This window comes from Triplophysa rosa, linkage group LG5 (assembly GCF_024868665.1).
Source record: "Triplophysa rosa linkage group LG5, Trosa_1v2, whole genome shotgun sequence".
Taxonomy (NCBI): domain Eukaryota; kingdom Metazoa; phylum Chordata; class Actinopteri; order Cypriniformes; family Nemacheilidae; genus Triplophysa; species Triplophysa rosa.
In genome coordinates, this window is record NC_079894.1 from 13,841,833 (window position 1) to 13,869,432 (window position 27,600).

Here is a 27,600-nt window from a genome sequence, read left to right on the forward strand (position 1 = left end):
TTGAGCAAAACAACAGATCACTGCCCCTCATCCCTTTGTGTCGACAGTAATAATCCATTTGAACAAGTTGTGGTCCTCGCTGCATTAATCAAATAAACAAATGTCAAAAACACCAACCCCTTAACATTTCATTCTTAATTTCACTTAAATGTTTTTCCTCACTTTTGGAGTTTTTATTTATTTATAAATAAACATACTTTCAATGAAAATAACTAAACATATATTTGTAACTTTTTAAATAAATTAATAAAATGAATATTTTTTTTAAATAGAAGCATGTTGGCTCTGTCGCTGTGTTGTTCACTGGTTGAGGAAACTGGGAGTGGTGTTCACAGTTGCAAAGGCAAGGGGCTGAGTATAATGAGGTCACACCCTGGCAGTCATGATCGCGCACCCCGCCCACTGTGCCATGACTGACACATGTTTTCCTACCGCTTTTACTATAGCCCACCAACAATAGCCGAAGTGCTGCGAAGGAGCTGTCCATGGTACTGAGAGCGCGAACGGTGAAATCAAGTGTATGCGAGGTTGAGAGAGAGCCAATAGCAGGAGGAGGGTGGGGGCGTGTTCTTTGTGTTTTGAAGCCTGAGTTAATCTGCTGTGGCATCCACTCAGAGAGCAGCCCTACATCCGAGAACCAGCACAGCCTTTGCTCAAGTACATCCTTCACAAAAACAAGGAAGACTTCACTTTAGAAGCTCTTTTGATTCATCCTGGAAGACTCTTGTGAGCTTATATTGTCTTTTGCGCTGTAGCCTGACTTTGAAAAGTGCATGTGGATGGGAATGAGGAAGGATGCATTTCTCTGGTTATGATTGTTATGTTGACAGGCTTTAGTAGGTGTAGCATGTACAGATGAGGAGGAGAGGATCTCTTCGGACGGGAGTTGCGTGCTGCACAGACCCAGTGTGCTCAAGGTTGTTTGGCTACAAGAAGCCGTCACTGTCACGGCTGCATCTTCCTGCCCTCCTGCACCTGGATCCCAGGATTTAGAGTTTGCAGACTAGAGAGTGACTTCACAATGGCCTGAAGTTTCCCTGCAGGACTACAGTTGGAACCTCAGGATATCAGTCAGGTTTTGTCTCAGGCTACGAGAGTCTAAATGGATTTACTTGAACTGGTTCACACCACAACCTGCAGGGACCTAGTTCCTCGGTAAGTACAAAACTCTCAGCTCAGCTTGTCCTTTTCACCTTGGAACATAATCAGCTTCAGTTTATCCTCATAATAATACCTCATATCAACACTTTTTAACTACACAGCAAATTCGTCAGTGTTAAAAAGGTCAAATTAACACTCAAGGTGTATATATAATCCACAATTATATATATAATCCTTTTGTTAATTTGACCTTTTTTAACACTGGCGATTTTGCTGTGTAGATAAATCCCTTTTGATTAGATACTACCACAGCACTCTCATTCACACAGTGACTTGATCTTACACCCTGTTTGTTTTGTTTTATGTTGTTTATTGAGGTTGAGGTCTAGATCTCTTTAGACATTACCTAGAAACATGCCTATCCTGCTTTAGTTTTGGAAATAGGGTCACCTCTCCCCAGAGGGCCAACTGTTGCAAGTAATGTCAAGTGAAGAACTGAGGGGGTGTATGATGGAGACCATGATAAAAATGCGTTAGGAAAGGAAAAAGAAACCGAGAGTGTTTAAAAAGAAGAATGTGTAGAAATTTGTCTAGTCCTATTTCAGATTGAAGTGGAAAGAAGATTTGTGATGCTTAAAGACAGGCCAGACCACTCAGCCATCAACAACGTTGAATTTCGAGTAAATAAATACTAATAGCTTTACCTCAAACAGTTAACTTTGCACTTCCCTTTGCATAATACCTCATGAGTTAATGAGTAGTTTAGTTAAGCATGTTTAAACGCAATATAAAGAATGCATACATTATATGAACTCGCACAAACAAAACACTAGCGGGTCAGTTGGAGATGCAAGGATGCAAGATGTTAGATGCATACTGGGCAAGGATGCTGTTTGTGTTGGCAGTGCGGTGCCCATCTGACTGCTCTAAGCCCCCGGCCCCTAACCCGCCTCCTCACACACATGCACACCCACTGCCCCTTACGTAAACAAGCCAGCCCATATTCTTGGATCACTCTGACAACACTGACCTATATAACACACAGTTCTGTCTCCTGCTCCTATAGACTTCTGCAGGTGTAGAGTGCGACACACTGCACACCCACATGCTTTGCATTGCTGCAACACCATAATTCCACACACGCACATATATTCTGTACATAAATATAGTTACACAAGCTTAAAGAACACAGTCTGTGTAAACATGTTGTTGATCCACTAACCAGTGTGCTGCTATCGGACTCTTCATAATCCAGGCTGGGAAGTGCACTGGCCTGTTTTCTGTGAGAACTGGGTACTAAACAATACTATTAAACGATCTCTTTGTACGTCTGATTCTTAGCGCTCATCTATCTGTGCATTTTCTGACGATGAGAATCTAATTGACCTAGAATACTTGTATATTTACAAAAGAATGCATTGAATGAATCTTTCCATATAAATGTAACAATTCTAGGCATATAGTTATTTTGGAATTCTTGCATTTTACTAATAGAACAGAAAACAAGCCTTATGTGTTGATTTGTTACAGAGATTTCCTGTTTTAAAAGTCTGCATCTAACACTTAATTTCACATAATTATGACATATTGACAATAAATATTAACATAAATGTATGAAGTTTAATGGTTTTATGTCTTTCAGAACGCCCTGCTGGAATGCCTATAAGCAATGATTAGCTCCAAAGAGGACGGTTCTTTGAAGTTTTTCCAGTATGTTGAAGACTGTGGACTAAGAGCATTTAAGGGATTGGTCACACCGAACCTCGGCCACATGTGGAATGAAAAAAACAGGATTAACTTTCAGGAGAAAAACGACAAGAAGAGAAAGCAGGAAGACGGCATTAAAAGGCAAGTGGTATCGTATGCACGCATACGATAAAGTACACATGTTTATACATTCATGCATGTTAACATCACTCCCGAGACAGCATGATACATGTGAGCATTCAATTCCTAACACTATTGGCACATACTTCTGCTACTGTACATCTATGCATATGAGGGCTACATAAAGAAACACACCCTTATATGGTTCCCTGCGGTGCTGCCACACACTGTTTGTCCCTCTGGCGATGACATAGAGCCATGCTGTAGATGGCAGGGATGACCATGTCCGTTTTAACACGTGGAGGTTGATAAATTTTTCAATTTGTGACATATTTTGGTCTCTTGTTCTAAACTTTCATCCTTGGGAGGTATTATAAAAGTGCGTAAGATACTGAATGGGATTTCAAGACAGGAAAAAAGAGAAAATATGTGGATAATGTTTCTCTAGATTTTAGACTATTGTGGCAATTATATTTATATCAATTTCACGCTCTTCCACTAAGACGCATTACACATAGTCTAGCTTTTCAGTGTAATGCAATTTGAGTCATACAAAAGTGATTGTAGTCATGAGCCAAGGCGTCAAATGGGTTTTGACACTTCAAATCAGTGGACTTGCTAACATCATCATGACTGTAATTGTGTCAGTGGGCAATTTACTGCTGAGTGCTGCCCAGACCAGTTGGCATAGATTGTATTGATCACATTTGGCATCATCTTCTAAGTGCAATAATAGCCAAATGCTCTCAGAGTGATCTTTTACACTTTGGCTTAGGCTGCAACTAACTAAACCATTTATTGCAGCTCTGGCATGACGTAATTTTTGTGCTTATGAGGAATGCTGGCTAATCGCAACACACCCGCTACCGCAGTGCATAACATGCATGGCAAAACATGCTCGGCAGTGGGCTCGGCTTTACTCATTTGGAAAGTGTATTTGAATGATTTATGCTTTTAGATCTAACATCTTGGAATCTAATTTGAATTTTTTGGACTGCTGCAGTTTACTTTGATTATACTTCAGTCTTCAGATGAACATCAAGTTTATCATAAAAACTAGAATGTGACTTGCTTGTGATGGAAAAGTTGTTGTGGGTGCGTGAAGTTTCTTAAGACTTTGTCAGTACACACCACGAGTCACATTCGTGTACAGAAGGGTCTTTAATCCGTCTACTCCCGGTCTGCATATCAGCTGTTGTTGATATAAAATATTTATTCTCGGTGGTTGAAGGATGAGGGTTAGAAAAAAAATAGTTGGATTTTTCATGAGCCATATAAGTAAGTGGGTCAATGAAATGACCCATTTTTACAGGAATTTATGGGAAGAGAGCGGAAGGAAGAGAGAGAAAGAAATCTGTTAGAAAAAGATAAAGTGTGAAGAGCATGCTGGCAGGAGATGGGTTCTGCCTGGTGACAGCTGGAAGAGCCACTAACCAATCAGATTGCTTTATTGGTGCGAGTGAGGTGGATCTTGTCTCATTCTCTGCCATTCTGTTGGTGCCTTCACTGTGTCTCTGGGAGCGCAGAGATTTTTTCCATGCACAGACTCACGTGCTAATTTGCATACAACAACTATGCTGTAAACACAGCAAAACATGGACGGAAGTGAATTGAAATAGCACCACGCGGCCTTGATGAAAATGTATTTTAAGGGCATATGTTATTATGCGTTTATCTTACTTGTATGCAGCACTTCATTTTTTATAAATGTTTTTATAAAATTGGCATGTGGCTGTTGCATGATAATGTAGTGCCCATGGCTTCAGTGCACCATTTAATGACCCAAATTCTATTGCTGGACAAGGGCAATTTTATAAATAAAACAACATTCCTGTCATGCACCTGGACCAAATTCTGGCACGGGATGCTGCAGTCCTTTTATCTTTGTCTTGCATTTCCAGACATGCAAAAAGTATTTTTATTTAAAGTGTTTGATTTGTGCATTACAACACAAAAATAATAGCAAACATAATTTGCCTTTTCCAAGAATCTTTTACACCTCCCATCTGCCATTGATCAGACAAATCCCACCTCAAACTCATACTATTGGCTAAGCAAGTGTTGCTGTCAGTTTCCACACTTTCTGTAAAAGTCAAGGTACAAATCATTTAGTTTTAAATCTATAGAAGAAATCTATCAAATCTAGTTGTACGAAGTTATACGAAATACAACTAGATTTTTTTTAAGTCAGTCAATAAAATTTTAATGCCAGGTTCGTGTAACTTGAAAATTTAAGTCATCTTTTGAACTAAAGTTTTTAATTTGAATTATTTTTTTACCGTTTAAAGCGTCCTATATACTTAATATATAAGAGAGAGTATTTTATCATCAATTGTTTTTCTTAATCTTAAAAAATACCTAGTGAATTTCCCATTTTTTTTATAGAAAATAATATTTGTAGGATGATTATAACTCTTCCTTTGCTTCTTTATTTGTAAAAATGGACTCACAGTAAAAGATTGCATAAACACTGAAGGCCATGCAATGAAGAAGTATTGCGTCAGTAACTTTTAACAGTAGGAAACTTGTCTGTGCACGAGCAGAAGCAGGCACACGCAGCGCAGACAGCTGCTCCAACATCTCCACTCCTATTCCTAATGAGAGCTTAATGCCTGATCCGTCACGTGTGTGTTTGGACCCTGTGTGTGTGTGTGTGTGTGTGTGTGTGTGAGAGGAGAATGGTTGCACGGAGCAGCAGAGATTTTGTTTCTGGTTTCCGTGGGTACCCTGTTGCTAGGCAAAGTTAAGCCCCTGACCAATGAACCCTTCTCTTGAGACTCCTGCTGTTCAGCAGCTGTGTGTGGGGGAGTTACCAAGTTAAACAAATGTGCACGCAGTCAGGTAACAAACGTAAGCAGCTTGAAGTTTGTCAACACGAACAGCACTTGCATCTTTGACTTAAACAAACTTAAGGGAGAGAGAGAGAGAGATGTTAACAGAGATATTTGATCTTGTATATCAAAAGAACTAGTCAGGGAGATATACATGGGGAATATACCAAGCCTTGTTTTAAGAGTTAGAGACAAAAGTTTAAGCATATTTTCTTGTGCAGTCTATGTAGAGAATGATGTCATGTTATTAAATTATTGCATTCTGCTTTGATTTCATTCAAGAAGACTTTTAAAAAAGCACGCTGGCGTGGGGGAGGTTAAATTCACTCAAAAATCTATTCAAGCTATGTCAGGGGGATTTTACTGTGTCATTACGTCTGATGGGGTGTTAAACAGAAATCAATTGATCTAAATAAGCAATTCATTCAGATGAGTAGCTTTACTGCATCAAACCACATTATACTAAGATAATTATTTTTCTATACCCTGCTCTCACTCAACTTCTAAACTTAGCCCTTATAAAATTATAAGATTTAAAGAAAACATGATATGGCAGATGTCTAAGCCTTAAAAATCTACTTGGGGTATTACTTTACAGCGATTGTATCTATATTGCTTTCATTTATAACACAATGCTGCACTTGACTTTAGAATACACAACCAGTGTTATTCCTCTGTGTGGTCTCTTGTCAGGGAGGAGGAGGTGGTCACAGAGGGTAAGCACCTGCGAATGGGCTCCATGAGCATGCCGGCCCCTGCGGAGTACGTGTCCCCTCACCAGCAGCAGCCCCCCTGCAACACGGGTTTCGCGGTTCGCTCCCAGTCCCTCCACTCAGTGGGAGGAGGGGAAGAGGAGGGAAGCCCCACATCCCGCAAGCAGCCCCCACCCAAACCCAGACGGGACCCCAACACCAAGCTCAGCATCTCTTCTGAAGCTGTAGACCTCAGTCCCACCAAAGGCGATGACTCGGAGAGGTTTGATGGTAAGATGCCTTTAGTGCGTTTTCCTTGCGTACACTGTTGCACACTAGCAGTGTAATATCTGGTTGCATTGAGTCACTCCTCTTATATGCAAAATCAAGCACACCTGAGTCAACAATGCGGTCAGTGTCATGAATTTGGATAGTCAAATTATGTGAAGGTTTGGTTGGACCGAGCGCAAAATGAATATGCGATGTTGAGCTTTCACACACTCCCAAGTTATAGTCAGAAGAATCAACTTTATTTAACTAGTACAATAGGTTTGCTTGTACTGTAAATGGTGCATAGCAGTGACAAAGAAATGCAATAAACATTTATTAAATAAAATATTTATAAAACTTAGACTACAAAATAAGAATATTTATAAAGCTTTGATGTTAAAATATCAAACATTAGGGAAAAAAAAGACATTGTGCAATAGTGCAGGTTGTGCAGAAGTGTGCCCAGTGCAAATGCTTATGAAAGATGTTAGACTCTATGGGCCCTATCGTACACTGGGCGCAGGTGCAGCTCAAGTGTTTTTGCTAGTTTCAGCCCGACGCAGTTCTCATTTTCCCGTCCTGCGCCGCGCTGTTTAAATAGCAAATGCATTTGCGCTCATTTGTGCTGTGCTGGCGTGCTGCTCTAAAAAAAGAGGTGTTTTCAGGCGCATTATTGGAGCGTTGCTATTTTGAGGAACTGAAAATAGACTGCGCCATAGACCCACTCAAACCTGGTCTAAAGTCTAAAGTCAATTTTTTTTTATTTATAGAGCGCGTGGTAGAAAATGCGCCTCTGGGCGGATCCACAGTGCGCTTTCACTTTACTTATTAGACAGAGGGAAGCGCAGCAGCACACAAATGTGTAGCAAACTTTATGTGTACATAAAGATAAAAATACGGGTTGTCTTGTGGATGGTCTGCTCGCGCGCTTTAACCTCACGCACGAGCAGATGCGTTTCCTCTCTGGAGAAGTGTCCAGTCTTTGCTCTTGAAAATCCGCATCGTAAATAGCGAATCAGCCATGGTGTTAGCGCAACTGGCTCTTAAAGGGAATGAGAGATGAGACTCTGGTTGGTTTACTGCACGTTACGCCCAAAAAACACCAATTACTCATTAAGAGAATCGGGACAACCCGTTTAGACCATGCGCCCGGGCGCGCCGACCGTTTTCCCGTCGTTAAACTAGCCAAAGTGGATTCGGACTCGCTCTGAGTGCACCTGCTTCGTGCACTTTAGACCATGCGCTTAGATCGTAAAAATAGGGCCCCGTAGCTCAATAGAAAAGAACAAAATTCAGACAGTAAAAAGGAAAAATAAAGCGTTTTAACCGTATAACTTTCTGGCTAAATTAAAAGTTCTGCTTGGTTGGAACTGTGGCCTAGCGCTTATGCTCAGACATTAAAAAAACTATACTGTAGTCTGACTCTGTCTTGCAGTGTTTCCTGATCCAGTCATCCTAACTCAAACTCATCCCCCCATCATTACCTGTTCTAAGTAAGGATGTCAAACAGTCCAAAAATATAATTTAATGAGCTGACCTCACACAGCAGAATAAATCTTCAGAGACTGTGACATCACCTCGCCCTGGAAAAAACTGTCATTGTTCATTCACCAAAAGGGGACAGACTCTTATGATTAGCTGTAGGTGATGTGATTGTAAACATGAGAACAGTGTATAGTGGAGGAGCCGTGAATTAGGGGTCAAGGTCATTCACTAAACACCCACTCTTGTCATCAGTTGCAACAACATTGTTTCAAGGGGGCATTCTCATGCAAATCTCAACAAGTCATCTCTGCAGTGATGACCCTCTTTATTGTTTAAAAGTAAACAAATATTTAGGCTTTATGTTTGTTAAATGTCTATGAGTGCATTCTATTCTATAGACCACTTCAGAAAACATAACATAATGGTTAGAGAGTCGGACTCGTGACCAGAAGGTTGCCGGTTTGATTCCCAGGGCCGGCAGGTAACGACTGAGGTGCCCCTGAGCAAGGCACCCTACCCCTACTTGCGCTGCAGTGATAGCTGCCCACTGCTCTGGGTGTACGTGCGTTCACGACTTGCTGTGCATGTGTTCACTACTCTCTGGATGGGTTAAATGCAGAGGTCAAATTTCGGGTATATCTGATAATAGGTCACTTTCACTTTATAAGCAACTCTAATCCTATACGCCGGTCAAGAAGAACTTCCTGTTTCTACACCAACGTTTGAATAAAATACAAGCAACAGAACATTTATGACCTAAAATAATATTGTTAAACGAATATGTCACGGTCCTGCCTTCTTGTTCATGAATTTCTAGTCGTGTGGCAGGATCGGGACAGATCCCTTATGCTTTATGTGAGAAAGTCGTTTACGTTTTTACATCTCATGTGCTTTCTCGTGTCTTGTCATTGGCCCCGCCCCTCTCGTTTCCTGTATTGCTTCCCTGCGTGTCTCATGTTCCCCACCGGCCCTCGTTAATTATCCTTCGTTTGTTCTCCCTATTTAGTGCCCTCTTGTTTGCTGTCCTGTGCTGTTGTGTACTGTTTTGTTCCCAGTCTGCTTGACGTGCGTGTCAAACCTTGCTGTGTGGTTTATTCCTTGTCTTGATGTCCTTGTTTGACCTAAATCCTGTAAGTGTTTAGTTTAGATATCTTGTTTCTTGTTTTTGCCCCCTCGTGGGAAGTCCTGTTTTCAGTTTTACTTAGTTTTATCTTGTCTTTGACACCCCATCGCAGGTTTTTTGTTTGTTAAATAAAGTATTTATGTTCTTGCCGAACCGCTGCCTGCGCTTGGGTTCTTCACCGCGCTGCTGTCACACCCCCCGGTCGTGACAGCAGTCGTGACAGAATATCTTTAAGATTAAATTGTATATATAAGGTTTAACAATAAAATAAAACCGGTGTTCTATCGAATTTTGCTACCTCCATATAAAACAGGACTAACCCCTCCCCCAACCCAATCACAACACGAGGGTAGCAAAATTCGATGGGTAGCATATATCGACAGAACACCGGAAGTGCTTCTGGACCAGAGGTGGGTAGAGTAGCCAAAATCTTTACTCAAGTAAAAGTACAAGTAACTAAGGAAATTGTTACTGAAGTAAAAGTCACTAGTTTAAAAATTACTTAAGTAAAAGTTAAAAATTATGCAAAGAAAAAACTACTCAAGTAGCTAGTTACTTAGTTACTTTGTATCTGATTATATAGGCCTACTACATAAAATTAATATTAACGCCAATATTTTAATATTACATTTTAATCAATATTTTTAATTATCATAAGCAGATATCTTTGCAATATACTAGAGAGACTAAAGAATAGACAAACACAGAAGAGACAAGCATTTCTGTAAACTTCATCTAGTCCTGATGTCATTTACACAACTTATTTAGAATAATAGACCATGTCAAACTAATGCATGAACTAAACTCAGAGCATTTCCTAAGATGATCTAGAACATCTGCAGTGCTCTCTTAAATGAAATACACATTTTTGAACAAAGCTCATGTTTTCTCGTGTTGTGTCACGTGTGTGTTGTGAAACGCTCTTACTTGTAAACAAACAGTAAACAGTGAACCACACGCCCATCAACAAGTTTTCTTCCTTCTGTTCTTCAAATGTATATTTCTGCAAGCCCACGTCTCTGTGTCTGACAGGTAACGCGCATGTTGCTGTGTCTGACGAACAGGTCGCGCGGGTGCGCGCATATGGCGGGAATTTATCATTGCTGGCAAACAATATGACACATTTGCAGTTTTGATTGTATAGATATAGATTAATATCCACTTCATCCAACGCTCTTTGTGTTCTGCGTGTTCTTAAGTTTCGCGCTACGAGGAGTGAGTAATCCTGCTTCAGATGATTCAGATCGTGCTGCGAACTGAACAAATCATTTGAACTGATTCATTAACCTATTCAAATGGTTTTGCCCATTGTTCAATTAATGCTTTCAAAAGAATCGATCACTCGGGAATGCCCGTAAAAAAACCTTGAAATAAACAACGCGTTTTAAAAAGCATATTTTAAAATGAAGGAACGAAGGAACGTCACGCAATGTAAGTTATGTAACGAAGTAAAAGTACAGATTTTCTATTAGAAATTTACTCAAGTAAGAGTAAAAGTACACACTTTTTTACTAATTTTACTTAAAAAGTACATATTTTCCCAAATGTTACTCAAGTAAATGTAACGAAGTAAATGTAGCGCGTTACTACCCACCTCTGTTCTGGACCAATGTTTACATTTTGCGAAGTGGTTTATAAATTGATTTTCATGCAGTATTAAAATGTTGATGTTAATTATTTCTACATGTATGGATACAAAATAATGTTTTACACTCTAATATCCCAAAAGTCTTCAAGTTACAAGACGCAAGTAAACAAAATCAAAGACGCATGCTGTGATAATATTATTTCAGTATGCGGTACTTGAAGCATGCCGTGAGAGTTGCTTTTCGTCAGAATTGTAAGGTATCACTTTGCACACACAGATCTTCCTCAATACCACGGCAACCAGCCCACAGAAACAGAGACCCTCTGCTGCTCCACCAATCCAGGCATAGACATCAGCCTCAGCCAATCATCAGCGAGGTGACAGGAAGTTATATTGAAACTGCAACCAATGAGAGACGATCTAGCGGACAGCTCAGCAGAGCTTTAGCCAATGAGCTACAAAGAGTGGGGGATGTCCCTCATTGAGAGGAGAGTTGCAGTGAAGGGGGGGGGGTGTTCTAAGGGGTGTGGACCAGGCAGCACAGAATTCATTCAGGAGGAGCGATTGACCTAGATTTAATTCCCCTGGAGGAGAGGGGGCGATGGTAAACACATCCGCTTGTAGGGAAGAGGGACACGGCAAGAGGAGGTACACATTAAGGGCCACTGAAATGGATCTCAAGATGCACCTTTCTCTACTTTAACAGAATTAACACATATAATCAATTTTTGTCTCAGTCATGCGCACAGGGATTCTCTGACTCACAGAGAGAACATGAAAAATGACTTTAATCTGGGTGCAATGCAGTTCTGCCCTTTTCTCTCTTCTTTAAACACCCACTAGCTTTTGCGTTATGGAGAAAAAAGTGTTTTTTCATACGATAAAATATTATCTTTTGTCAGCCTTGAAATCAAGGCCGTTTATCATCTTTATTCTCAGAGTACAGTAAAGCAGTTTATTTGCACAGGTGATTTTTATCTACACATGCTGTTTTGAGCAAGTGCCTGAATTGTGTTTGCCCCCAGTGTGTATTTAAATGTAGATTTTATTGTATGTCATATAAAATTTTGATACATATGGTTTGTGCATCATGTATGGGCTTGGCAATAGAAAGACCATCTGGTATTTTAATAATTAAAAGATATTAAATTCTCATGTGTAGACAAACATTGTCAGGTTATTTAATGTTGTCAAACACAAGCTGAAGATCACTCATTGTGCCTGTAGACTCAAGTTTATGCAGTTTATGCACTTTGAGCAAGATGATGAAAGATAATGCTAAAAGTACATTTTATTTATATTTTATGGTATTATTGCTAAATTTGTCGTGTAGCATTACACCTTATATTTACTTTCCTACAGACAGTCACTAATTAACACCTTTTTGGTATTTTATATTTTTTCTTTTTTATTTGAAATATGCAAATTTGCTTTATAGCACTATAAATTTAATTAAATTCTGTTTACAATCATGCAGACTTTTTATATGTGTATAATCATATTGATGATTCAATATATACTGTATATAATGTAATATATACAACACATATATACAGTATCTCACAGAAGTGAGTACACCCCTCACATTTTAGTAAATATTTTATTATATCTTTTCATGTGACAACACTGAAGAAATGACACTTTGCTACAATGTAAAGTAGTGAGAGTACAGCTTGTATAACAGTGTAAATTTGCTGTCCTCTCAAAATAACTCTGCACACAGCCATTAATGTCTAAACCGCTGGCAAGAAAAGTGAGTACACCCCTAAGTGAAAATGTATAAATTGGGCCAAATCAGCCATTTTCCCTCCCCGGTGTCATGTGATTCGTTAGTGTTACAAGGTCTCAGGTGTGAATTGGGAGCAGGTGTGTTAAATCTGGTGTTATCGCTCTCACTCTCTCATACTGGTCACTGGAAGTTCAACATGGCACCTCATGGCAAAGAACTCTCTGAGGATCTGAAAAAAAGAATTGTTGCTCTACATAAAGATGGCCTAGGCTCTATGAAGATTGCCAAGACCCTCAAACTGAGCTGCAGCACGGTGGCCAAGACCATACAGCGGTTTAACAGGACAGGTTCCACTCAGAACAGGCCTCGCCATGGTCGACCAAAGAAGTTGAGTGCACGTGCTCAGCGTCATATCCAGAGGTTGTCTTTGGGAAATAGACGTATGAGTGCTGCCAGCATTGCTGCAGAGGTTGAAGGGGTGGGGGTCAGCCTGTCAGTGCTCAGACCATACTGCATCAAATTGGTCTGCATGGCTGTCGTCCCAGAAGGAAGCCTCTTCTAAAGATGATGCACAAGAAAGCCTGCAAACAGTTTGCTCAAGACAAGCAGACTAAGGACATGGATTACTGGAACAATGTCCTGTGGTCTGATGAGAGCTACAGTTCATTGAGGGAACCATGAATGCCAACATTTTGGATTTTGGATTTTTGGATTTTGGATTCAATTTATTGTCATTGCACATGTACAAGTACAAGGCAACGAAATGTGACCTCTGCATTTAACCCATCCAGAGAGTAGTGAACACACGTACCCCCGGAGCAGTGGGCAGCTATCACTACAGCGCCCGGGGAGCAAGTAGGGATAAGGTGCCTTGCTCAAGGGCACCTCAGTTGTTACCCGCCGGCCCTGGGAATCGAACCGGCAACCTTCTGGTCATGAGTCCGACTCTCTAACCATTAGGCCACAACTGCCCTGTAGTGTGGCCTAACATGTAGTGTGACATACTGAAGCAGAGCATGATCCCCTCCCTTCGGAGACTGGGCCGCAGTGCAGTATTCCAACATGATAACGACCCCAAACACACCTCCAAGACGACCACTGCCTTGCTAAAGAAGCTGAGGGTAAAGGTGAAGACCTAAAGCCTATTGAGCATCTCTGGGGCATCCTCAAATGGAAGGTGGAGGAGCGCAAGGTCTCTAACATCCACCAGCTCCGTGATGTCATCATGGAGGAGTGGAAGAAGACTCCAGTGGCAACCTGTGAAGCTCTGGTGAACTCCATGCCCAAGAGGGTTAAGGCAGTGCTGGAAAATAATGGTGGCCACACAAAAAATATTGACACTTTGGGCCCAATTTGAACATTTTCATTTAGGGGTGTACTCACTTTTGTTGCCAGCAGTTTACACATTAATGGCTGTGTGTTGAGTTATTTTGAGGGGACAGCAAATTTACACTGTTATACAAGCTGTACTCTCACTACTTTACATTGTAGCAAAGTGTCATTTCTTCAGTGTTGTCACATGAAAAGATATAATAAAATATTTACTAAAATGTGAGGGGTGTACTCACTTCTGTGAGATAATGTACAGGTATATATTACATTTTGTGTTTTTTTTTTGCCTGCACTTCACTTCCTTATATTTACTGTAAAGCTGCGTTGATATAATTCAATATTGTTAATATAAGTGCTATAAAAAAGAAATTGATTTGAATTAATGTCAGCTTGTTTTCAGTTTTGTTGTTGTGCCTGACCCAAAACAACCCAAACTACTGAAATCCTAATAGGCTAATACATGTATCTTCTCTCATGTTTATTTCATATGAATCAGGAACACAATGCTGCAGTGAGGACTGCCGGAAAGTTCCCCCACCAAAACCCAAACGAAATCCCAACACACAACTGAGCACTTCATTCGACGAATCAAACATTCTCAACCATGGTTCAAGAGGTTCGCCCACCCTGCCATCCTCAAGAAATGGCCAGGCTCCATCTCCTCCCCAGACCCAGGGCCCACATCAGGACTCAGACATGGATGAACCCGTCTACATTGAGATGTCTGGAAACATGGCCCCTCGTGAACCTACCCCTAATGTTGAGGATGATGAGCCAGGTGAGGCCGTTTATGAAGAGATGAAGTATCCTGCTCTGGATGAGTACGACTCACGATGGGATCTGTCAAACTACCGCTCTCAATGTCCCACTCCCTGCCCACCTGAAGTTGATATCCACGCTCCTCTAAGTCGTTGCAACACACCTAGGGGGACGTCTCTTTGTGACATCCCTGCCCCTTTCCCCAACCTGTTGAGCCACAGACCACCTTTACTGGTTTTCCCTCCAGCCCCGGCTCAGTGCTCGCCGAACTCGGATGAGTCTCCGCTCACGCCTCTAGACGTGGCCAAGATTCCCACGTTAGAGAATGCATCGTACAGCAAGTCTCCAACCTCATCCTCTCTGGAAACGTCTGCCTCTACCTCGCACTCTAGGCGTGCAGAGAGGGAGCTAACAGCTACTCCTACCATAACGGTGTCAGGGCGATCTTCAGCGCCCCCGCTGCCCTGCGCCCTCTACAAAAGTTCCTCCTCTTCACACGCCTATCAGCGTAGTCACTCGGCCTGCCCCTCACCTGTTAGCATGGGCCGCTGCCTGACGCCTCTTAGCCTCATGCGGTCACCACCTTTTGATGGCCCGTTTCCTGGAGCTGGCATTCCTCGAAGCGCCTCTGCAACGCCTCACGGAAAGGGCTCACCGCCTCAAGATGTCACTTCAGGGGGACGCCACCACGGCTCTATGCAGAATGTCTCAGTAGTCCGCTCACGGACGCCTACAAGCCCACTGGATGAGCTGACCAACCTCTTCACCACTGGCAGGAATATGCTGAAGAAGAATACCAGCAGCAGAAAAAGTAAGGAGTCGGGAGAGAGTAAGACTTTCTGTCTGTCTTTCCGTCTGTCTGTCTGTCAGTCATGGCACAATGGTCTAATCTGAATACTGCAATAGATCATATGATTTAATCTAGAGAGATTTAGAGGCTAAAGCAGATGACCTGCTGCTGATGCATTAAAACAGCAGCATGTTTCTTTAAATATAGAAACACCTCTGAACCGATGACAAGAATGCTCTGAAAGTGGCCCACCAAAAAAGAAAGATGTAGATTATGAAAACCCTATAGATATAGAAATATGGATTGTTTCCAATGTAGCAAATAGGTGTCTGGTTCATGTGGCGGCAGTTAATGTAGTGTCTGTTATTCAGTCAATATTTCCCATTACAATAGAAGTGCATTATTTTAATAGTGTATTTGGGACCACATAAATCTATCATCTGCACCTGCTAAAGGATAGTCTTACACAGACCATTATTTACAGTTTATTTATGTTTTATACCATGGTCTGTTTGAATACTCGAATCTGATTGGCTGGAAGGTGTGCATTAAAACCGTTTAATGCACTAGTTCCAGTCAGTTTGATCAACATTTAAAATTAAATCAATAACAGTTTTAACTTGTTTTTAACTTGGCAAATGACCATTGTATAAGCGGGATAATCCACGGCTAGCCGTGCATTAAAGGATTTTAATGCACTACGCAGTAGGGTTGTCACGGTACCATAAACATGTCTTACGATACTATACCAGCTGAAGTATCTCGATACCAAGTAGTATCACGATGCTGTGCCGTGTTCATAATTCAAATCTATACAAAAAACACAGATTTAGATGAATAATTTTGTATTTACTATAGTAAACTGTATTATATTTTGCACTAGAATATTTTGTTGTATTAACTGTAGTAATTGGATAAATTGTAGCAAATACTGTAATATTTACTATGGTAAGACTCAAAAACATAGTGTCTATGAGTTTTAGTAGTTTACTGTAGTAAATACTTAAGTACACTAGATCATTTTTCACGTGGGAACTAATTCAAATGTGGGACAAATTTAATTGATACAGCAGTCTTTATAAGACTGCCAGTAGGTGGCGTCAATTGTCCACTGAGTTAGTGAATCATTTGACCAACTCTTCAAAACGCTAATTTGAATCATTATGTCGTCCAAGTCATTCAAAACACACATTAATTTAAGAGATAAACACTGCAAAAAGGCAGATGTAAGTGTTCAAATGAATATTAATGCGCATATGCAACATTACCTACGGTACTACGATACTACAGTTTAAAAAATAGAGAGGCATCGCAGGTATTTTGAAGCTTTAGCATCGCGATGCTACCGTAGCACTGTTACACCGTGCAACCCTACTACGTAGAGGCAAGCACCCTCCGCGACCACGCATTAAAATCCTTTAAAGTCACCATGAAACGGAAGTTGCGATTGACTTCTTTTCCGTATTGTGACGTATATCCGAGTGAAACGGCTTCTGAAATTGGAAAAAATGTTGGGCAGGCTTTATTTTGCCCTTCCCTTTTTGATTGGTTTGTTGTAAGTTGGGCCTGGAAGGGAGCAGAGCCGTTGATTCAAAATTTCCGTGTGTCACGCTATTCATGAAGCCTTCAGATAGTTCCAGGAAGTTATGTTTTTTCTTCAAATGCTTTATTTCTTTCATTTTTTATTCATTAAATGACTTGTGTCTTTTAATGGGTTAGAAGTTTTCCTCAGTTGGTCTGTTTAGCCGCAGCTCCATGCGTTACTAGTAACTTCCGGGAACTATTGTGAGCCTCCATGAACCGCCATTGCTGTGAAAAAACTGTTCCATTGGAGTCAACGGAGTTGACGCGACTCTCTCTCAATGGCTTTGCAGGGGAGGGCTTAAAATACCTGGCCATTGAACCTCTTTTTTGTTGCTTACGTCATGTGGTGAAGAGTTGTTGTTGAGAGGGGGAGAGGAGCTTAATGCTTTTGATTAAAGAATACAAGTGCGAATGAATTTTTAAACATAATGGTGTGCACAGATAAATAATTTATAATAATCACTGCAACACTGTAAAACACTTAGAATTTTCCTGTTTGATTTCATGGTGACTTTAATGCACGGCTAGCTGTAGATTATCCCTTAGTTAAATAGTGCCGAAGGCTAAAAAAAAGGTGTGTGTAGTTAGATGTTTCTGCATTATTATTTCACTAAATCCAACTGCACAGCATAATGATACACATCACAGTTATGGAGAAAAAATGCCTGCAATCCCTCTGTGGATGTCACTTTATGCAGTATTGTGAACTGTGAATGTGTCTCTGGAGACACTTCAGACACCTCTGCCAGCACCTTTAGAGTCACTTAAAGGTCCAGTGTATAAAATTTAGCTGCATCGAGTGGTGAGGTTGCGAATGGGCTAGTTGCACAAGATGGCGCAGGTGAGCTTTTGCAACGCCAGAGTCTGCAGACTAATTTCCGGTTGTATAACACTATCGAGTTGTTTTGACGAAGTGCTCAGCAATGTAAAGAGGATCTGTCATATACATTATATAACTTTCTTCTTTTTTTTATAAAAAAAAACACCCATATTTGCTGGCCAAAAAAACTCCTTTTCCCATACAGTGTCATACGACCCAAAAGCTCACCAGCGCCATCTTGTGCAACTAGCGAATTGCAACCAACGGCTCTCTCCACCCCTCCCTTTCGAAGCACTATGGTACACTAACACCCGTTTCACACAGCACGCGTAAGCAGTGCGTATTTTTTTCTGCGCACATGTTAACAGATGAGAGCATTCATACCGCACACGTAAGCAGCGCGTGCTCGCGGAGCAGAAGCCTATTTTTGCTGTGCTGCTCACGCTCAATTAAAGCAACAGTGCATTCTTTACGGACAAAATCCACAAAGATTGACAGGAAAAAGTAACACTTTTACCTTTAAAGCATGTAAGTAATGTCTAATGTGTTTTTAACAGTCACCTTGAGTTTCAAAAACACTTTTGCCAGGAGTTATTTAGCCAAAACCACAACAGCACATTTAAAGGGGTCAAATGACAGGGCTAAAACTAATATTATAGTTTGTTTTAGATGTAATGCAATGTGTATACACGATTTAAGGTTCAAAAACTCTGTATTTTCCACATACCGTGCATGTTTGTATCTCCTCTTTGCTCCGCCTCTCTGAAACGCGCAGAGTTTTTACAAAGCTCATCGCTCTGAAAAGCGAGGTGTGCTATGATTGGCCAGTTAACCAGTGAGTAGTGATTGGTCGAATACTTCAAGCGTGTGACGGAAATGTAACGCCTCTTACCATATTCGGAACATCAGGTTCCAAAGCAATTGTACTGACAGGTAATAAAATGTAATGGGCACTTTCCTTATCAATTCGAGCCTGAATCTGAAAATGAAGATGTTCAAGCCGATACATCAACTTTGCCAGCGTGACTTGAGCAGGATGTAAAGGATTTGTAAGGTTTTTAAAAAAGATATTATGTTAAATAGTTAAAAACTATAGCTAACTGTTTTGCCTTTTATATACGACGTTATAAAGATTTGCTGTTAGTGATCAACCAGTGTTACGCCATGTCTCGTCGCGACTTAACAAAGACAATAAACCTCATTATAAACAGACATTTGTTGCCTCTAGTTGGAACATAATTACTGGTTATTAGGACTTATGTTGTCTTTTTTCACGTTGCGCGCGTGTCTGCATTTGCAGATCACAAACACACGACAAACTCAACTCGCGTTAGTCCGTAACAAAGTCTTTTACAATGAAAATATACTTTCAGGCTGCGAATCTGAAGCGCCAGACTGTCCTTGCGAAGTTGTAATGGTTGGAATTGCCCCACTTTTTAACAAAAGCTTTCGTGCACAGCCGGCCTTGATCTCTCTGTGAAATGCGCTGCACACACTTGAATATTCAGATTGTACTGTTCTGGAACAGTATTGTAAATAAAATGTAACCATTCATTTTTAGTTGTCTCATCTTTTGGAAGGGCAAACAAAGAGGCTTTCTTTTCGCAACGAAACACAGTGTCTCCACGACATGGCTGCGGCAGCGACGATGCAATGAGATTTACAAGTACGCCCACCTTACTTGCGTATACATTTGCGGTCTTAGTCAAGTCATACCATGAAATGACGTAGATTCGTGGGGGTGTGGTTACACGAGGCGTTTCAGGCAAGTCTGGGTGAGCATTTGCTTTTAGATAAAATGCATATTTTGTTCCGACACTTTCATTTTTGCAAGTTTGCTTGTCTAATACATGCATGGGCAACTTATAACACACCAAAGACACCGAAAAACACGTATTCGCACCATATGACCGACCCCTTTAAAAGATTTATAATACAAGTATATCTTAGATGTTATGCTTACATTGCATATGAAGGAGTGGAAAACGATCGCATTACGCTGTCAGTGTACTGTCTGAAACCCACTGTCATCATAACCTTCTGAAAAAACAGATAAAAAACTACATAGACATCATGTTATATGCTTATATTGCGTAGGCTATGTGTGAGAGAAGAGCGATCGCATCACAAGTCAGTCACTCTCTCCTATGGTGAGTTAACTCTTTAGTGACTTCGTATCCTTCAAAGCACGATGGCTTTTTATTTATGACTTGTACTTCGTAGATCTAAAAGAGCATGAAACAGGCGGATATAACAAATCATAGTTATGCAATCTACTTAAAAGCGCTTTGATGAAGTTCTTGAAGATATATATGCTCATTGATGTATGTAAATAACATAATGAGAAATTACATTGTTGTACTGTGGTACCCAGGCAGCGCGGTGCACAGTGCATACGCTGCCGGTGTGGAAGGACAATGGGCACGCGCTGCTAATGCTCTCCCTACGCGCTGCTCACGCGTGCAGTATGAAACGGGTGTAAGATGTTATCACATTTTCACTTCTTTCCCGAAGGAGATAACGTATTTCCGAAATGCGTTCTGTAGAGCAGTTTGTCCATTTAGGGCTACTGTAGAAACAACATGGCACATTCCATGTAAGGGGACCTGAGGTGTATATAGATAGAAATAGCTCATTCTAAGGTATTAAAACATAACGCTTCATTGTGTAAGGTCTTTATACACCTCTGAAGACATAGTTATGTAAATTATATTTCTGTCAATAGATCCTCCAAAAAAATGACACACTGGACCTTTAACTAGTAGAGCATGTGCCAAGTGTGGCCTTAACATCATTGAAAATGTGATCACCTCTCATCTGAAAGAGAACTAGATAAAGTAGCACACATTCATTCATCCTGGTAACAGAAGAGGTGGGGGGAGGGATCTCCCTGTAGAATCTCCCTCAGAGGAGCTGAAGACCAATCATGATGCGGGTCATGGCAGCCCCATTGCAGTGAATGTGTGAAGCTCTCTCGGCGCTCAGAGGAACAGTAGTGCAGTACTGCCTGTACAGACACGCACTGTCCTTCACCAAAAAAAACCTAATTAAGCCTTTGACTAGGAGCTCTCTAAGCTCATATATGGTGTTAATTAGCATCTTAGTTTGATGCTTTCTCCTTAAATCCTAAGACGGAGATTGTTGGTCACCATGGTATGTTGTGTTAGGCTTATTAACTAGCTTGACCAGCAAGACTTGTTGGTCAACTAGCTTTACCATAAGATTTACCATGCTGTTTGACCTGCAAAACCAGTCTGAACCAATATGAATATGTATGCTGGTCTGAACTGGTCTTTTCAGTAAAAAAATGCAGAAAATGTGTTTCCAACCCCTCTGTAGAGACTAATTTTCCTGGTGCCACCCGGTTGGCGTGTGGCTTATAGGTTTCTCATGGTAGTCATGGAACGTGTATCTGTTTTTGTGGGGATGGTTGATTGTACACATTTTCATATGGTCTATTAGAGGCACGCACCTGTGCTGCACCTGTATGTTGTCTCATGCAGTTTGTGGCTGTGGTGTTACATGGATATCATCTGTCCTCACTGTAGATGGCAAACACAGTTTGTGACCTATTTATGATCCCACTGACCGATTGTGTTGTGAGTCAGGGGGCAGGTCTACCACACATTAACAATACTTCCATGCTGAACACAAAAGCTCTTTTTTAGTCACTGAAGTTAAGAATTTAGTCACCTGTCACCATTTCTGTCATAGCAGCACTTCTTTTCTTCATTTCAATTCGAACAAATAATTTTCTACATAAATCCCTTCATGTGATGTTATATGGGACTCAATAACACCTCCATTCTGAGGCGAAACAATAGGTTTGTTAGAGAAAATTATTACAGGGTATATACAGAAATCATGGAGCTAAATGCAAAAGCACAAGAGAATTAATTGAGTGACTAACCCAATGCAAGGTTTATTAGAAAGAGAAACGAGGCTACGCTAAACAAACTTTAGCATATGACCTCTTTGGAAAAATATGAAAAGATGATACAAAATGTAATACCTTGGATATGGTATTTAAGACTTTTTAATACTTTTTAGGGCCTTAATTTTCTCTACATTTTGAACCTAAATAAACACATCGGAATGCAAAATTTAAACACAGCGACATGTCAATAACTAAAAATTTAATTGGTTCTTCTTGCATGTGTTGTATCATATCATAAAAAAATCTCATATGCCAACATGACGATGAGAGAATTATCATTTAACTTTTTTAATGAATGGCAAAACATGTCATAAAAATTATTTTTTCAATGGGATATACAGTATATACAGTATATATATATATATATACATATGTGATGTGGGGATTACTGGAATACTGGATAGTGGTCAAACTGATCATTTAACTAATTAAATTATGTTTAATTTAAAATACAAGTACAAGGGCAAAAGGGTAAGATTTCTTTAAGAGGTTAGGTTCAGGGGTAGGGTAAGGGGATGAAATATACAGTTTGTACAGTATAAGGTCCATAATGTGTAAAATCATTAAGTCACGTCTCCACAATGTAAAAACCAAATGTGTGTGTGTGTTACGTAAGTATACATAATACATAATTAAATAAATATATACATTAATTTGCAAAAATCACGTTTTTAATTGTAAATTCCAAGTAATATCAATCAAACTGCTGTTGGGTTGTATTGATTAAGTAATAATAACTGAAAAACACATTAAACTAACAAAAAACAATAAAACATGATCACATAATAAAAACTCTCTCTCTCACTATGTGTGTGTGTGTATATATACAGCCACGGAAAAAATTAAGAGACCATTCCAAATTTTCATTCCATTTCAAGATGTATAGTGGCCATCCCGTCCAGTGGTTGTTGAATTTCAACAGAATCAAACCTCAGGAGTGACATAAAGTCATCCAACAGCAATGTGACAGACTGACAGCATGACAAGACACATGGAAACTGTGATAAGAATCGAGGTCATCACATAAAAAAGAATTTTTGAACTTTTCATAAATACATGTACAAATATTACTGTTGTATTGCTTAAAAGTGAATATGAACTTGTTTTCTTTGCAGTATTTGAAGTCTGATAAAAAATACAGAATAACTTTTTTTATTTTGACCTGTTTCTCCAGTGTTAGAAATATTATTAGTAGTTCACAGAATGAAGCAAAAATGATAATTTTACCTAAACACATACCTGTATATACTGTATATTAGGGCTGTCAATAGATTAACATTTTTAATCGCGATTAATTGCACACGTATAGAGAAATTAAACATAATGTTTATTTTTGTGATGTCAATCGATGTCGAACTCGTCTATCCGAGCTTATCCGCGATTGAGTATGCTCAAGAAGCTGTGCGGACACTTAAGGCAGTGATGCCACAGACCACACTCCACAAAGTCAAAACAACATCAACAAGCCATGAATCCCTAAGTAGCGAAGAGACACCTTGCGGCCAAATTTTATTACTGCAGTAGAATCTGGACCACATTTCAGTTCAGCATTTATAAGCGATGAAAGTCACTGAAATATCTTTAATCTATCCTCTTCTAGGTGAATCCAAGGGAAAGAGCCACAGCTCTGAGTCCAAACGTGAGCACAAAGAACGGAGCCATCACAGCAAAGAGTCCAAACGAGACAAGGACCGCAGCAGCAGTGGAAAGTCACATCGGCAAGACAGCAAAGACAAAGAACCGAATGGCATTGAAGCCTTTTCTCGACGTGACAGCAAGGACTGTGGTTGTGGAAATTTTGAGCAGTCAGCCAGAAAAGAAATCAAGGACAGGGGATGTAATGGTCCAGAGCTGCCTCCCCGACCAGAGAGCAAAGACCGAGGCTGTAGTACAGAAGCGCTGCCTCGGCGAGATAGCAAAGACAGAGGATGTAACACTGCGGAGCCGTTGCACAGACGGGACAGTAAAGACAGAGGCTGCAACACTGTAGAGCCGTTGCACAGACGGGACAGTAAAGACAGAGGCTGCAACACTGTAGAGCCGTTGCACAGACGGGAGGGTAAAGACAGAAATAATATTCCAGAATTCTTGCCTAGGAAAGAGAGCAAAGAACTGCTACGAAATGGTTTAGATACCAGATGGGACAGCAGAGAGAAAGTTTGCTACGGGATAGAACCGCCTCCCAGACATGAAAGTAAAGATGTGGGAAGAACTGGGCTCGAAAGTCGTCGGGGCAGTAAGGATAGCAGCAGGCACGGTGCGGAATCCATTCAGGACAAGGAGAAGAGCCACGGTGCAGAGATCAGGGGGAAGGAAAAGATCACCAATGGCAGTGATTTAATGAGCAGGCGGGACTGCAAAGATAGACATAGCACAGAGTCACCCAAAGCACACAACAGGGACACGAGGTCTGGATCTTCGGTCACGGTGTTTTCCAGCCGGTCTGGACGTTCTTCCATTAGTTCAATGATGGGGAACTCGTATTCTGGTAAGAAATTGTCATTATTTATAGAAATTTATGCCAGTTTGATGGGATTTAAATGTAAATCTGCTGCATATGTTCTTGCAGACTTCAAGACAGTTCCCAAGCAAGGCCGGTCATTCTCCACACCATCTCCAATAAGCACACCTCAAAGACAGCCCTCCGATCTCCAACAGGTATTGTGCTCATCACCGAACCAGACATTTTTATTTATCAAGCTGTAAAATGACACAAAGCTGATTCATCTTCTGTCCTATAGATGCACCCAATGCCGTGGCTGTACGACGACAGCACCATGCTGGAGCAGATTGAGAGGAAACAGCGACTCTGTCGGGAGATCAGATCCCATCAGCGGCTTCCTGATCGTAGCCCATGCAAGAAAGAAAGCCTGCCTAACATGCCCAGCTGGAAAAAAAACAACGGGGCGAAGAAGCACGGGCCGCCCCCCTACCCCGCTCAGAGCACAGTCTTCTGGGACACGGCCATTTGACCTTCTGGTCTTGTGAGCACTTTATTGGGTCACGCTCCGCCCTTTATTATCACGCAGGGTTGTAGCAGCCAATCAGAGCGTGCCCCCGCCAGAGGATGTGCGAGACGGGGTTACCATAGCAATATTTCCGTGAGGTTTTCGTATCGTTGTGGATATCTAATATTTTTATACTCCACGTGATGACCTAGCATCCATAGATATTTTCGAAATTAAATGGAATATCTTTGCAAAGTTTATGTAGAGTTAGCCTGATGCAGTTGTTGTTTTTCTATCTTTATTTGATTTCGAATTAAGTTTCTCGCAAAACACAATCAGTACCTTCGCATCAATAGCTTTTACTTGCCTTTCTATTTCAAGACCTCTAGAGACGATGCGTCGGTGGTTTTGTGCCACACTGAATGAAATCTATTGTAACACTGGATGTTATGGTGACTGGATTAGGGCTAGCTTACTTCTTGCTGCCTTTCCACACTTGATTCGATCATTTATTTGAATGTTTATTTATTAAGGAAGGAAACAAATCAACAATTTAGCAACTGGTTTAATCACGTTGTCATCTGTTTGGCCTTTAGTTTCCGTAAGTCATTTAAGTAGCAGGTTGCAAATGACAAATTAGGGTCAGGTCATTGCACAGGCTATGAGGGTAACAGTTTTCCTGTGTGAAATTGGACCGTGTTTGATCTGTGTGTGTATAATGTATGGCATTTCAATCTGTAATAATGTGGGGGGAGACCCTCTCCTCTTTGGGTCTGTGGCAATAGACAGCCAATGAGAATCCTCTGATGTGCACAATGAGGATGGTCACCCGGAGATTAATGACAATCTGGAATATCAAAGCTGTATTTTTTGCAACTCAGCGTTATTTAAAATTCGTATACACGGACTGATAATTGTAAAATGAAGAGTTGTTTTTTGTGTGCAGTGATCTTGTATAGAATGACTGTGCCATTATTTATCATAAGTTAATTGAGGAGATTGGTTGGCAACTGACACAAATGCTTGTTATTAGCGACACAAACCAATGAGCAATAGCTCTCTGCTATTGTACGTGTGTATAACCCACGGCTGCGAGGCCTGGTAACAGGGATTATAGCTGCATAAACAAAGAGGCTATACACAAGAGAGCTGCGAATTTTGCAATCCTCTGCCACATATTACTTAGCCGGATACCTGCCACTCTCCCTCTACCTCTTAGATCAGTTCAAGTGGTCATTCATTTGCACAACCAATGCAACATTTGCATTGCCAAAGTTCTTGGATCCTAGTAGTATCCCCAACCCTCATTCCTCCCTTTGACCTCCATGTTTGAAATCGATGCCTGTACAACATGTGTTGCCTTAGAGACCAATACTCACTGTAACTGGGTCACACTGAGTGAGAGGTCACAAAGACATATAGTACATCAGTTGCTAGGTTTGGATTTGGAGAAGAAATCAAACTAATGAATGGCTAAAGTGTTTTGGGCAAAAGTGCCCAAAAATGTTGAGTGAGCAGATCTTGGATCAGAGGTTAAGGAGAAAGTGCATAACCTGGGGTAGCACTTGGTACACAGTGTCAAAAACATGGAGGTTCAGAGTAGCGCAACCGTGTGTATGTGTGCCAGCCTACACTGTATGCAGGTCAACAATAAAGATGATTGTTTGAAATTCACTCTCTTGTGCCCAGAGGGTGCAGTTCAGAAATGTAATAATGTACAATCTCTTTGTATGTGAAATGTGCACTGTGAGAGGTAGAAAGCCTATGTCTTTTGTCTTATTGCACTGAGTGTTCTCTTATCTGTACAGTAACATTTGAACAAAGTATGCTGATTGTCACAAGAGAATTTTCAAGATAAATAAATATGAACCTCGAATTTCAAGGAGATATGCAGAGTTTCGTATTGTACTGGGCTGGCAAACCTTTATCAAAATGACTTATAACACTAATATCTTACAGTATAAAACTAATAATTCATTCAGTATTTATTATATTCAATTAATTCAATAATTAATTCATGTTTGACCATTGTCGGATTCTTTTCCAAGGTCTCTTAAAAGTGTGAACTTTACTTAAACTGATCATTTTGATATGCAAGTCACTAAGATGCCTATATCAATACTGTGCCAGGCATATCTGAGCAGCTCAACAATGAGGTGTCTGACAAATAAAGAGATTTTGGACAACCTTACAAACTCTTGTTGAGCATGCAATAAAAAATGGTTACTGTTTTAGGTGTATAACAGAATGTTTCTCAATACTGTTTCTAAACACTGTAAACCCAGATAAGATAAAGATACTCAAAAAATTGTAGCAACTGATTAAATTACATAAAGTTTAGAATTGCTGGGTTTAATTAGAACTTTGTTCCGATACAGTCAAAGCTCTTATTAAGTCAATTAATGTGACTAAAATTGTAATTTACCTTTCTCATGACATTAAGTTAACATAACAGTACACAAAGATACATACACAAAGCACAAGCACCACTCTTCTGCATGATGGTAATCACAATTTAAATGTAATAAAAGGTTTATTATGCGATACCAACCGGCTGGCTGTACATTATCCCCTAAAATTACCTCTTCTGTTGTTCTTCTGAAACCTCATATCTCCATATTTCGTGGTTTTTATTTTTTGCCATAAATCATTATTTTCAATCACACTTTATGTTTGTCACAGAATTTAACCAATATTTGTCAACGCAGTATATATTCATTTAAAAAGTACAAAAGTAAATTCTTTTTTTTTTTTTCAAAAACACAGAATTTGGACAAATCCGAG

General features: G+C 40.4%; 1 protein-coding gene across 1 annotated transcript; it reads left to right on the plus strand.

The window, feature by feature from the left end:
• Window positions 1-27,070, plus strand: nyap2b (neuronal tyrosine-phosphorylated phosphoinositide-3-kinase adaptor 2b). Its single transcript, XM_057334575.1, has 7 exons — window positions 1-1,155; window positions 2,744-2,953; window positions 6,457-6,742; window positions 14,475-15,548; window positions 23,469-24,356; window positions 24,438-24,526; window positions 24,610-27,070. The coding sequence occupies exons 2-7, from the start codon at window positions 2,771-2,773 to the stop codon at window positions 24,838-24,840; spliced, it is 2,751 nt and encodes a 916-aa protein (XP_057190558.1). The 5' UTR covers window positions 1-1,155; window positions 2,744-2,770; the 3' UTR covers window positions 24,841-27,070.
• Window positions 27,071-27,600: the final 530 nt, after the last annotated feature.